At 44.6% G+C, this 14,472-nt stretch overlaps 1 protein-coding gene across 5 annotated transcripts in view; it reads right to left on the bottom strand.

The window, feature by feature from the left end:
• Nucleotides 1-14,472, bottom strand: part of RREB1 (ras responsive element binding protein 1) — a 121,561-nt gene that overhangs the window by 21,374 nt on the left and 85,715 nt on the right. For all 5 annotated transcript variants that reach the window (XM_048940589.1, XM_048940587.1, XM_048940591.1 and 2 more), the window contains 2 exons: nt 4,161-4,350; nt 509-3,248 (listed from right to left, as the gene is read on the bottom strand). In XM_048940589.1, the coding sequence (XP_048796546.1) occupies nt 509-3,248; nt 4,161-4,350 (2,930 nt within the window). The remainder of the gene's footprint in view (nt 1-508; nt 3,249-4,160; nt 4,351-14,472) is intronic.

Raw genomic sequence — 14,472 nt, 5'->3', positions numbered from 1 at the left:
AAACAAAAGCCGTCACAAGAAAAAAAAATGCTAAATGCTACATTATTTTCTTTCACTGACACAGTTTTACACTTACTTGCTCTTATTGTTATGGCATATTTTTATCATTACTGAAGTTGACAAACAGTCCCCAAACAAACCATGTAAGGCAGAACAAAATATTCAACACATGTTCACTGTCAAGATGAGACAGAAAGAATAGAAAACCTGAAACTAAATTCTTTTTCCATGTATGCTAAGTTACGCCACTGAAGTCAAATGGGCAGCTTAATTTGCCCTCTTGATACTCAAAGCCACAGAGATTACTCCATTACTAAATAAATTAACACCACCACAATGCAACAGCAAAGCTGAAGCTTTACAGAGAAAAAAAAAAAGAAAAAGATTTGGACATCAGAGGGAAGATGAGAAAGGAAGATTCCAGCATGGGGAGACTTTGCCTTCAGGTGCCTTCAGCGAGGAAAATACTCAGGTACTGCAACCCAGTTGAAGGACAAGGCACTCTTACCTGTGTGAGTGAGCATGTGCCGCTGTAGGGAACTTGCCCACGAAAAGGCTCGAGGACAGTAAGGACAGGAGATTTTTTGCGGGCAGTCTGAGTAAGTGTTCCTCTTCCCCCTCAGCAGCTTATCTTCAGCAGTTTCCTTCTCATCCTCACTTGTTCCATTTTGGCCGCTTTCTTCCTTGAAATTGTCAGTGGACTGTAGAAACGGGCTAAATTTATTAGTGTCTGTGGTAGCCAGCATCTTCTCTATGCTGGCAAACTCCCCGCTTGACTCCAGATCCACACCGCTGCTCAGTTTAGGTTTGTTTTTTGTTCCTTTCTTTCTACCCCTTTTCTTAGTCAACCCAGTGTCAGCAATGGGAGACGGCTCGGGATCACAGGCCTGAGTCAGGTCACTGGGAAGGCTGGAGTCTCTCGGAATGGCGGTCACGATTGTCATTTTTGCTTTGGCATTCCCTGATTTGTCGCACCCAGTGGAGCTGCTCGCTGCCTTGGGACTGGCATCTGCAGCCTCCGTTTTCAGCAAAGCAGGAGCAGAAGACACAGATGAAATGATCTGTGCAATGGAAGCCAGCGGTGGCAGCTCTTTAGTTACTGGAGGCTTTGGCAAGAGAGGTTGCGGTGATGGTTTAGGCCTCAAGGGTCTCAGCAAGGCAGAATTGCCAAGGAGAGCTGGGGAAATGATTGGGACAGTCAAATGCAACGAACCCTTCAGTGGCTGGGGATGTGCAACAGCCCTGTTTTTCTCTGAGTTCCCATTGGCACCAAAGCCCAGAGGACACTGCTGACAGTTGTAGGCATTATCAATGATGACAGAAGAAGCCAGCTCTTGATTCCTGGTCTCACCTGGAATATCATTGTCCCTCTTCAGGACTTTGGGGATGGATAGATCAATGGGCTCCATGGAACAGTCATAGAAGGACAAGGGAGAAGAGACAAACAGGTTCTCCTGCTTCACTTGCACAGCACTCAGGTTTTTGCTCTTCTGAGAGAAATCCAATGGCTCATCAAAATCCATCGGGAAGTTGCCCGTATGTTCAAGTTTGATGGGAACATGAGATGGTGTCCCAAGCAAGAAACCATTCTGTGGCTCTAGGAAAGATGCGATGGGCTTGCAGTCCATGTAAGTGCTGTCTTCCAATAAAGGAGCATCTGCGTGGCTCTCCTGAGCACTGCAGTCCACCACAAGGATGTAATTCTCAATCTCCCTTTCCTGAACATGCAAGTGCTGCTTCAGGATATGGTGAATGCAGTTCCTCTTGGCTGAAAAGGCTGTGCCACACTCCTTGCACTCAAATGGCTTCTTCTTCTGGCAGCCACTGTGTGTCCTCATGTGGATGCGGAGGGCCCGATAATGCTTCAGATCCTCACCACACATCTTGCACACAGTGTCTGGGGAACAGAAGGCATCCACCATCTCTGCGGCATTGCTGGTGACATACTCAATGTTCTTTTCTATATCCTTCCTGGTCACTTTGAGGTGCTTCTTTCGCAGGTGCCTCTCGCAGTTGGCTTTAACTGTGAATGGGTAGTGGCAGATTTTACAAATGTAAGGCCTCTCCCCGCTGTGTGTCCGCAGGTGCCGGATCAGCGCCGCCTTGTCAGCTGCAATGTAGTCACAGATGTTGCACTGGTATGGGGAAATACCCAAGTGAGAACGGATATGAGCTCTCAGGACACCAGAGAAGGCAAACACCTGGTCACAGAAACGGCAGGGGTACAAGACTTTCCTCATTGTTGGGGCTTTCTTGTTTGCTGCCCCTGCAATGATGGCTTTGAGGTCCCCTTCTGTCACCTCTTGCTTGATCTTCGCTTCCATATTCAGAGGCAGGAGAGCTTCAATAATGCTGTCCTGCTCCAGTTGTGTCTTCATCTCGTGCTGAGTTAAAGGCTCTACTTTGGGTTGGAGAAGCAACTGCGAGGAAGGACTTGATTTGGCTCCTGGCTGCGAGAGGTGAGAGTTGGAGGAGGTCTCCACCGAGTTCTTGATCAGCCTCAGAGGAGGTGGTGGGAGGCTTGGGCTAATGCAGCCGGGGGAGGCTTGCTGGGCACTGATAAGAGGAGGAGGTGTAGAAGTTGCGACAACTGTTCGGGGTGTTACCAAAGGCTTTGGCTTCAATGGTGGCATATGCTTGAAAATGGACTGCACGGGGACAGAAGGTGCCTTAGAAAGTGGAGGAAGACTGATCTGAGGAGGAGCGGAAGAAGCCATCTTCAAGATCTGCTGAATGTCTGCCAACTCAATTGCAGATTCATTGGAGATGGGTTTTACCACAATACTGCTGTCAGGCTGGATGATAAAACCCTTCTGGAAAGGCTGCAGCGAGAGGAGCTTTATGTTCTCCTTTGTAGGTGGGAGGACTGAAAATGGCCCTCCCATAGAGGCAGCTTCCAGAGGGGAGAGGCTGAGCAGGCCAGTGCTGCCGGGTTCCTGAGGTAGGTTACTCTTCAGTGCTCTGAGCCGCATTTCTTGGGCATCGTCTTGTGTATCGTCCTCCTGCTTGACAGGTTTGATGTCTTTGGTGTACTGTAGGCCCAAGGATGCCATGAAGGCTTTCTGGTCTGGGTTCTCACTGGGTAGGGATGTGGACTGTAGCTTGTGCTTGTCTCTTCCCTGATCCATCACGTGAGTTTCTGTGTGCAGTTTGAGCGCTGAAAGCATGGGGAATGCCTTGTTACACGTCTCACAAATAAACCGATGGAATTCACTGATGCACCTTCGCAAATTTGTTTCACACCAGACCTGCAAGACATGCAAAAACATTTAGAATAGACAGCTCCAACCGGGAAAGCAATCATTCATTACTGCACAACTAAACCACCTTCACTCCCTCTTCTTCTGCAGTAGAGAAGCCCTTCAGCCTCCTAAGTTGGTGTATCTAGATTAGGGGCTGACTCTCCAGAAGTTCTCTTCTGTAGAGGCAAATTTCTTCAGAGAGTTATTCAGGCTCTAAAATACTTCTCCACTCTAATCCTCCCTTCCAGAAACCTCTGTCTGTTCACTGACAAGACAGGAGCCTCAGAGGACTACCCAGCTAACTTCAGTAAGACGGGCAGCCTCCTTCGGCTCTTTTACTACAAAGAAACTACAAGGAAAAAAAAAAGCATCTAAGAAGGGTAAACAACAACAAAAACAACAAAAATATCATCCCTCAAAATCAAAGTAATAAAACGCAGAGGCAAAACCAGTCAGACTTTTGATTAGGGAGTCTGATTACATTTATTCTTCCAAGAAAAATAGCACACTCACAAACAGATTTTATACCTGAAAACAGCTGTGAATCCAAATACTATATTCAAGTATACCCAGTAGCATTAGATGTGGAATTATTTGAGGAAGGCTGGGAAGGAGGGGCATGGATCTAACACTGTCAACATTTTTGTTTACATTTATTTTATAGATCTTCACGCCTGAAACTCAAAAAGGCCAAGTGTTCTTTGGAAAAGGGAAAAAAAAAAAGCAGAAGGGGCTAGGGAAAGGGAGAAGGAGAATGAAAAATAGGAAAAGGAAGTGACTGAATCCTATGCAGACAGTGGTAATCTGGGCTCCACAAAATATTCCATGACTTGTCTCTGGCAGATCGAATCTTTCAATACATTCAGAAGATACACGCTGTATCAGAGGGTACCTTAAGCTCCTAAGAACAAAGCGTACCTGAGAAATGCGGGGGAACTTCCTACAGGAGAAGTCTGTGAATCCCAAGTCGTGGAAGCCTGCTGGAATTGAAGGGTTGTTCTGAATGAAAGGCTTTCCAGTGGGATCTCTGGGAAGCTGCTTATGGATAACTGCATTGTGGCGCAGTAAGCCCCGATGAGTACGAAAGGTAATACAACAGATGTCACACCTGGAAAGGAAAAGCATAAAATAAAAATGACTTATTGTCTGCTGCAAGCATAAGGACCAGCATTCTTCTCACATTAGGCCAGCCTCTTTCCCCTCACCTCATGATACTAAGAATCTGCTAAATGCAGAACAAAGTAATGGCATGTCAAAAATCTATCATCACAGAAAGGCCATTTCAATCACAGCCACTTTCTACCAGTTTCTGGTGGTTAAGTTCACCAGAAGTTCAAAGAATATAGCAAATGAATGTCACACGTGGGCACACAGGTAGTAGAAGCTGAGACTGCAGATTTCTGACAATGTTCCCATTGTCCAAGTACTTCAATGGCTTCATACAATTTTATTTTCCTGATTCTTTACTAGAAAGTGCTATTAAGATAAGGACTTTAAAAAAATAAAAATAAAAACCATCAGCAGTAAGGAAGGGTTAGATCAGACCTACATAGCACACAGCTGCAAACGTACAGATAACACCTTTTTAACTACAGCTTAAGGCACGCTACTGCCCACCACTCAAACACCTGTGTATGAATTTTTCTCCAAATGTTTATACTGCACCGCTTTTCCATAAACTTCCACTGATTCTTCTCTAAGCTGTTATGAGAAATATACTTTCTTTAAAAGAAAAAAGACTGCTCCCTGGAGGGGAAAAGGTCAGGAGGAAGACCTGAAACAGGCTCAACACTTCTGACATTCTGACACTCATATACCTCCTTCACAGCCAGCGTGCCTTCTGAGAAATGCAGAAGCAACAACTCTTCTGATCCACAGCTTGGGGCTATGATTTGTTTTATTTCAGTTCTATCCCCAAATTCGGGCAATCATACATTTATGTACAGCAGACTAGCTTTAAGACAATCAAAGGTGGTAAGGAGTACACAGCAACATCTGGCCAACATGTCAACAACGTTATTGCCTTTTAAGTAATTGCTGTTTGAGCTCTGCACCAGGACAGATTATACCCACTCTGAATCCAACAAATGACACACAGTTTCACTCAAAATGGTTCCCTACGGTTCCAGCTCCAGCTTGTAACCAAAACACAAGTTTTTCAGAAGCCACTAGCAGAGAATGTGAAGCAGACAGCTGTTGAGAGCACTATTTGCACTTGGAGTTCTTCACATCTCCCCATGCTGTCTTTGCCCTCCCATCGAGGAAAAGGACATGTGCCTACTCATTAAAAAAACATCCTGCAATTAGACATGACTTCTGACAAAACCCTGAAACAACCCCCTCCCTGTCCTGTCACTAACAAACTCCCATTGTTGTTCTTATTATCACTACATAAACTTCCACAGACCTTTTTTATTCCCTGAAAATGAAGAGATAACCAAGTCACTCACAGAACAATTGGACTCACAGTCTCTGAGTGGTGAAAGAAACAAGTGTGAAGTATATGTACCACTGCCTGTGTTATCATGGTACCCAGAAGGCTGAGGCATAAATATTATGCACTGGAGGTTTAATCTGTTTTATCTCCCCTGTCAATTCACTTGCATCCTACCTTTATAATTATTGCCAGCATAGTGCTGGCATTCCATTAAATAGAGAACTGCAGCCATTTACAAAGCGAGTGTTTACTTAAAGAGATCTGCTAAATGTGACAACCGGCTCTGGTGGAGCGAGAGAATGCCGATGCACAGCGCTCCTCCAGCATCAGGATTTGCGGCACGCTTCCAGCTCACTTGGCAGTACCTACCCGTGATGCATAGCTCTCCTGTTGGCTGAAAACAAAAACACTCAACCACCAAAACCACCGGGGGAAGGAGGGCATTACAGGCTTACAACAGTCACCTCCGCAACTTGCAAGATACTGGAACAAACGCTCTTTTAGAGGCGATGAAAAAGCCTGGTGTGAAAGCCAGCAGTGCTTCTGGCACACTCCTCCTGGTATCTCAGCACATACAAGGGCTCGCAGGCCCAGCTGCTCTGTGAAGGCATGCAGATCCTCACCCTCTCCTCGGGTGCCCAGAGGCAGCTCTGGGAGTCCCCAGTGTGCCTGACCTCCCTGGGACCAGCAACAAAATTCAGTGGCTGTGTCTACTCCTGTTTGACAGGGCAGAGAAAGCTACTGCTGACAGGACCGCAAGGCCACGAAGACAGCCAGGGTCTGCTGCCATTCCCCTGGGATTTGGGCTAAGCAAGCCATAGAACCATAGCACGGTTTGGGTTGGAAGGAATCTTAAAGCCCATTCAATTCCAGCTCCCTGCCGTGGGCCGGGCTGCCCCCCACCAGCTCAGGCTGCCCAGAGCCCCATCTGATCTGGCCTTGAGTGCCTCCAGGATTGGGGCACCACAGCTTCTCTGGGCAGCCTGTGCCACTGCCTCCTATGTCTCACATGCCTCACACTCCTCTACCCTCTCACATCCACCAGTTGTGTGACGGATTGATTCTAAGCACTGGTTTACTTGGGGCTCCTACCAAAAGCTGTGCTCGAAACAAAACCTTTCAGGGCAGAGACCCATGTGAAAGTCCTTCATGGTACACCTGCACCAACTGTTATGCCCCAGGAGAGTAAAAATCTGCAATGTAAAAATGGTGTTTTCATGCAAAAGGAACCTCCCTCCCTCCTCCCCTAAAACAAAACTAATAAAAGACATTATGTCCATTCTCTTTTTTATAATGCATAGAATTAAGCAATCTCCTGTATTTTTCTCAAGCTATAACAAAAACCTGGAAAAGGATTAAACTCTTTTACCATTTGGTCAAACCCAACTCCCATCTGAATAAAGAAACACTCAGGTAAGTCAGGCCTGTCAGGGAATGTCAGTGTGCTGCCTCAGCGCCTCCAGTGGGGCTGCAGCTTTCAAGACACAGCCCATTCACACCTTTTTTTTCTCCTGTGTGTTATTAAATTACCTTCCCTGCATCTCAATTACTAAGAGAACCCAGGCTTCTTGGGTTCGAATACAATGAGTGTAGCTGATACAGATATGGATATGCACCACCTCCAAGGAAAACTCAGGGCTATGGAGCTTCAATACTAGTTAAGGCAATCACTGCGTGGCACTGACTAACACGTGGTGATTTAAAATGGAGCGTGCTGCCATGTGAAAAAAGCATTAACTGACAATCTTGTTTTGTTTTTTTTTTAAGGACATTGATTTGCCTGTTTTGACATCAGTGCTATTTTCCATCTTTAAGCAATGGCAATACTTACAATGCTTTTAAGTTCAGAAACACAGCAAGAAGCAAAAGAGAAAGAAATCTCACATAATACAAACATCTTTTCATCTTGCTTAAATTGCTTTCTAAAAATGTAATATTAATCTAGAAAGCCCAAGAACACCAGCATATCAAGTGAGGCAGCTGAGCCATGTGGTAATACTTTGCTCGTGATGAGCTTAAAGACAAAACAAAGCAAACCCTCTCTCCTTGAAGTTTCACAAGTCTGTCCCAGCGTAGTGCCAAGTCAAACAGGGATGATGTGACTGCAAAGAGCAGAGATGGGAACAGATTCTGAGGAGAACAGGCAGAGCAATAGCTAAACACCTGAGCACAGATAAAAGCACTGTGCTTGCAAGGTAAGTTTCCAGATGTAGCAAATAAAAGCTGCTGTGTTATCACATGATTGCTAGTCTTGGCTGCCGTTCTCCATTCTTCTGTAAATATGATTACAGAGAGAAGAAAGCCATTTGGTTCTAAAAAATTCATTGTAAGCAAAATTGGAAAAACTGCTGTTAGCAACTTTGACTGCTTTACGTTGAGCGCCCTTCTCAGTAGTTCTGTATGTAATGCAGTCACTCATACCTGTCCAAAGCCAGTCCAGCACTAGAGCTCTGGCTTGCTGGCAGAGGTGTACAGAACAAGTGAGTGAGAAAACGAAACTGCTAAAACACAAAAGCAGAACCTTAATGTATCCATGTAATGACAGTACAAAGACCAGGCTGACCTCAGAGCTTAGTCCGCCTATCACACCAGGTGAGTTTAACTATTACTAAAGAGCTCTGAGGAGAAGGACCTGAGTGTCCTGGTGGACAACAAGGTGGCCATGATCCAGCAGTGTGCCCTTGTGGCCAAGAAGGCCAATGGTATCCTGGGCTTTATTACATAGAGCGTGGCCAGCAGGTAGACGGAGGTAATCCTTCCCCTTGACTCTGCCCTGGTGAGGCCACATCTGGAGTATCGTGTCCAGTTCTGGGCTCCTCGGTCCAAGAAAGACAGGATATTTTTTTGAGAGAGTCCAGCAGAGGGCTACAGAGATGATGAGGGGTCTGGAGCATCTCCCTTATAAGGAAAGGCTGAGAGACCTGGGGCTGTTCGGCCTGGAGGAGAAGGATGAGAGGGGATCTCACCACATAAATACCTAAAGTACAGGAGCCAAATGGATGAGACCAGGCTCTTTTCAGTGGTGTGCAGAGACAGGACCAGGATCAGCAGGCAAAAGCTGCAACACAGGAAGTTCCATACAAATATGAGAAAAAACTTCTTCGCTTTGAGGGCAACAGAGCACTGGAACAGGCTGCCCAGAGAGGCTGTTGAGTCTTTTCTAGAGGTATTCAAGACTCACTTTGATGTCTTCTTGTGTGACCTATTGTAGGGAACTTGCTTTAGCCAGGGGTAGGACTGGACGATCTCCATATGTCCATTCCACCTCCTATGATTGTGTAATACTGCATCATTGCACTTACAAGATCTCTATCTAAAAACACAGCATTTTATATTAAAATGGCATTCTTGAAATCTGTAATGCTAGTTGGAACATAAAAGCATTTTAATATGCCTTAATAGACATTCTTTTGTGCAGCTTGTTTAAGAGACAAGGCAGGATTTGCTACACTTACGACAAAAGTAAGTAAAAAGTAAAAGTAAGCACCTATGCAAGAAAAGTTTACAGTAGTGCTTGCTGCCTTGCATTACACTCCCTTCTCAGCCAGTTTCTATTTGACAGCAATAGAAATGATCACTTTTTTTTTTTTTTAAAGAAAAGAAAAAATATTTTGAAAAGGAAATGAAGATCCAAATTTTAAGCAAAATTAATTGGTGTTGATTTTGATTAAGGGTAATGCAGTCAAATCACAATGACTTTAATTTGATCCTTCTAAACTCTGTATTTCAGTAGTCAAGATTCAAAGGCCTCTTATTTATATGCCATTATTCTTACCAAGAAATTAAACAAGCATTAGTTGGAAAAGGGAAAATGGCATTTAGCATTCTTGTTCTCATACATTTGATGCCATGTAAGAGCAGACCAAAACCCAGTTTTCACCCATGCAGCTCAGTAACGCTGTGCTGCACAAGTAAAACCCTTGTTAATTTCTGGGCATTAGCAAAAACAAAAAGGTACTTTCTTGTTCACTTCCTGGCTGTGCTCTTTAGCAACAGGCACAAACAGAAGCAAGGAAAAGAAAGCAAGGATGAAACATATCCTGAGACAGAATCCGTTAATACACGGTTAGGTTATTAAATCACCCAAGTCCTCCCTAACACATAGCCTACATAGATTTCCACTCTTGTTGTTATTATTCTCCTTTCTGTCTCACATTAGCATGGGTCTCCTTATGAGCAAAAAAATTCAATCCTAATCTAAAATCAGACCAGGCACCAGAGCAGGATGGGCACTTGCCTCCAGCTGACTTCTACCTGCTCCACTGATGGAAGCAGCTCCCTAACCTCAGCCCTGTTTGCGTATGAAAGACAAAAACAAGGAGATGGAGAAACAATCATTTTAAACAGAAGGACATTCATCCCTTCTGAAGTAAAACTAGCAAGTTGCAGGAGTACTCCCCTTCAGGAAAGGATTTCTCAATCTCTCACTTTGTTTGGGGCAAGGCAAAGGGAGGGAGATGACAGAGAGCAAATTGGTTTCTGCTCCCGTGCAACCCCACCCAAGACCAGATACTCATCTCTTTTTGGATGAAAAACCCCTTCTGGCCTCCACACCCGGGGCCCTGGGAAATAACATCCAACAGCTGCACTTATCTCCCCCACTTGCTGCAGATGAGTGATGGAAAAGCAGTACTGTGGGCGCTGCTCCTGCCTTCCCTGGGGACCCCCGCAGGTCCCCTGGCACCACACCCCAAGGGTTCTGTGGCTTTCTGATCTCCCCCTAATCGAGCACCTCCTCCTTCTGCCAGCATTAAACAGAGACAAACCTCGCAGGAGCCCAGTCTCTGCTTTGTCCCACTTTGTTGCCAGCGTGCCCTCTCTTTCATCCTCAGCTGTAGCCAAGGCTGAAGATGCCCTAGCAAACCTTCTATTTATAGGGAGATGCACAATGCCATGTGCATTCCTGCAGCCATGCTTTGGTCCAGGCATGGAAAGTAGCATGGAGGGCTGATACAAGCCTCTACAAGGGTGCTGTTGTGCTTCAGGAACGTGTCAGTGAGTTGCAGAGCCAGCATCAGTGTTGGTGTGTTGGAATCCTGCTGTCAGAGCACCTTGAGTGAAAGTGACCAACACATGGCTCAATGGCACAAGCCATTCTTGGCACAAACCTCCACCTGCAGCTTTTCTTTTTTTTACCTCCTTCATTTTTAAGCAATGAAAATCAGAAAACAGCTCACTTTTCCTAACACTGTAATGAATTGCATGCACTAACAACAAGCCAATAGTGTTTTAATATCTCAGCCCCAGTGGAAGAGGAGCTTACTCTGCCATTTGTTTCAACAGAATAAGCATATAACTGAGAATAAATAAAGGGAAATTGGAGATGGCCTACCCTTGCATAAAGTAGTTCATTTTTTCATCATGACTTTTCCATTTAATAAAGGTGAAAGCTTGGAAAACCAGAAGTGCCAAGAAAGTAGCTGGACAGAATCACAGAGTAAGAGCTGAAGATCAACATACAGAAGAATGAAGAGTGCACAAACAGGGCAGGTGCACTTGGAAAAAAGAAGCCTGCAGAGTGCAGTCTTTTGTAGCTACCAAAATTCCTGGCTGTGCAGCATACAGAATAAAAGTTGTTTGTACATAGAAACTCAAATGAGTCTTCCGGTATTCTTTTTGGGGGAAAGAAAAGGAAAGTTCTTCCTGCCTGCTAACACATTTCTCAAAAACAAAAGAACAAAAAGACCTATGAATGCCTATCAAGTTTTCTTAAAAAAAAATAAAAATATTAAAAAAATCACTGCCTTTCACCAAGTAACATAAGAAGAAACATATCTACAGGCACACACCTATCCTACAGCCATCTGCTGATGACAGAAGAGTACACAGATAGGTGCAGCCCAATCTGGATGGAACACACTTGCCATTATCTGCATTCACAGGTAAACTATGCTCAGCATGCAGACGTGGCTGTTAACACAAGCAGCAGCAGCCAGTACTTTGACAGAGCGTGTGTATAAACATACCCTGGACACCAGGATCAGACAGGCATGCTAATAACCCGTTTTGGCTCAGCCCTCTTTCCCTCCTGCATTCCCTTTTACGAGAAGCTTTTGGGCTTTGCATTTTACCCACTTTCTATTTCGGTACCTGAGCTAAGATATTCAGTGCCATGTGACACACCACACAGCTCTGCGTGAGAGCCTCACTCCCTGCGTCCATTCACTATCTGGTATTTCTACCTGCCTGCTCCTGACTCCCAGCCTTCTTACACAGTGAGCTCCCTCAGTGAGCTGACCACTTCTAGGATGGAGTTGATTTGTGCTGCTCTTCTGAGGATCTCTCTTTTTTTCTCTTCTGATCTCTCTTTTCTGAACAGAAATTTCAGAAAGTACTTAAAATGCAGTTCTGGTTTCCTTTTGCAGGTCAGCACAGAGTCAGATGCTCAGCCCACTGATTTTACTTCCCTATTTTATTGGCTTAGTAAAAGATGCAATCCAGCTTTCTTGCATGTCCTCCCCTTTGCTTTATGGGCATTGAGAGCTGTATTGTACCACAGCACATTTTTGGTACCAGCATTTACCAGAGCTGGATTTCAGCGCTAGCAGCTGGCTCATGGAATTGCTCCTACACTGAACATACTGCCAACTGTGATCAGGATTCAGTTCCCAGTTTGTATTAGCCAAACACCAAGCAAGAAGTCGAGCAGTTGAGCACACAGAACAGGGGAGTTGGCCCAGCCAGCAATGCTGTACAACTAACTGACCCTTGTGCACCTCTGTCTTTGGCTGCAAGAAGTTTGGTGAAGGTACTCTGTCAGTACTTGGTAACTTTAGCAGATGACCCTAGAGCAATGACTAAGAAGGGAAGCATCAGGGCTAGAGCGTGCCAAAAGCAAAGGTCAAAAAGTACACAAGCATGCCTGTGCTGGAGGGCTTTCACTCTCTCCCCATACTCAACAGTTGTGTAGGATACAACAACCTCAGCATTAACCACCTGCACTGAAAGTAGACAAGTTTCCCATTTTGAAGCACTGACAAGAAAGGAGGCTTATCTATATGCACTCCAAAGGCTGTGACAGAGATATAAAAGTAGTACAACAGTTCACAATGCTACAAGAAGACTACTAGTTGCTTCTAGTAACAGCTATGTCAGCTGCTAGGAAGAAACCTACTCTCCCCACCACAAACCTGCAGTAGTGGCACATAAGCAATAAAAAACAGCATACAACATTTGCTTTTCAAACACATTCAGTCTTTTAATTTTGCAATGTCTATAACACCCTCTTCCTACAAAATGCTGACCATGTGTAGAAAGCAGCATGCTTCACAAAAATTAAGTCAGCAAAATTATTCCTTACTATATAAGGAGAGAAAGTAAATTCCTGAAGTTGCTTAAGTAGGCATTGGCAGAAACGGGAATGAAACTTAAGGGGCTTTTTCTGGGGTTGTTTTTTTTTCTTTTACATCCTGTACAATGTACTTTCACTCAATCACACCGCTGCTCTGCACACAACTTTCTCTTGCAGCAGTCTTTTCTACTGGTGGCAAGGACTGAAATAACCTCAGTACACTTAAAAATTAATTATTTTGTTTTCCTGGTCATTTTATCTCCTCAAAACCAATGTAGAGAACTGTTATGATGAACAGTAACTGGGCAACAAATGTAGTATTTTAAGTAGCTGGAATTTGACTTAGCTTAACATACATTGCCCAAGTGCATTAGCTGAAATGACTAACACAGAGATGAAGGTCTAGGTACCCTGCAGCATCTCACTGCTCGACACCACGCACTGAAGAATGGCAGCGTGCTGGCAGAGGGGGGAGTCTGGTGAGCCCACTGATTGAATCACAAACCGTGAAACAATTCTCCCATAGAGTCCATGGGCTCATTCTTACAGCATTTAAACTGCACGCTTCCCTTGTGAATGAAGCCATGTAACACCAAGACACAACAGCAGCATTTCCTGCCGAGGAGCTTTTTCAGAAACACAAGCTCGGGTTACCCTGGCAAAACTGGAGGTGGATAACAACAAACACCAATGGTCAGGGTGTCCTGACATTTTTTCGTTCCAGGCCCTGAGCATTTCTGTTGCTACGCCTTTTACTGATCTAGCTGTTCAAAACAACAGCTTTCTGTGGTGGTGTTCAACCTCTAACTCACCTGACTTTACAAGTTTCAGCCAAACTCGGCTAAGTTGATTTGAAGAACAAGGTAGACAGTTAATGGCTTTTGGTTTTCTTTCTTTCTTTGGCTTCTTGGAAGTTTTACAAAAGCATATTGTCCTGGGGCAAAAGAACTGCTTTTGCTGTCCTAGTGAAAATATGCCTGTTACAAAGGCAAGTTACAAAGCTTAATATATTATATCACTGTTTGGACATGCACTGTAAAAGGTCAGAAAACTTCATCTAGCCTGAATCCATTCATGGACACAGGCATCTACAGGTACTGGCCTATAGGTCAGCTCAGGGCCTAAGGGAGACAGTGCATTTCACACCCTGTAACACCTATATATATATATTTTTTTCCTCCTAACTACTCAGCTCCTATAAAACACACTTAGAAAAATCCCCAAATCCTGTAACTGAAAACAGTGACACGCTGAATCAAATGTGATCAAAAAGGGCACAGTGCACTCATAAAGATACTGGCTTTAACCATGTTTCAACCTGTACAAGCTACCCTTGCTGAGAACTAACGCTGAAACATGCCTCTATGAAAGGTGGTAACTGCCATGTTATCACCACCTCCCTCCTCCTGTCCTCAGAAAGATGTAGGGCCACAAAAAGCAGAATAAACGTCTCACTGCAGCTGGGAGAAAGGAGAAACTAAAAAGGCTCAGCTGCTGGTACA

The sequence above is a fragment of the Lagopus muta genome, chromosome 3, assembly GCF_023343835.1.
Source record: "Lagopus muta isolate bLagMut1 chromosome 3, bLagMut1 primary, whole genome shotgun sequence".
NCBI classification, from domain to species: domain Eukaryota; kingdom Metazoa; phylum Chordata; class Aves; order Galliformes; family Phasianidae; genus Lagopus; species Lagopus muta.
Note: the sequence above shows the minus strand (reverse complement) of the source record. Positions and strands in the feature narration are given on the sequence as shown.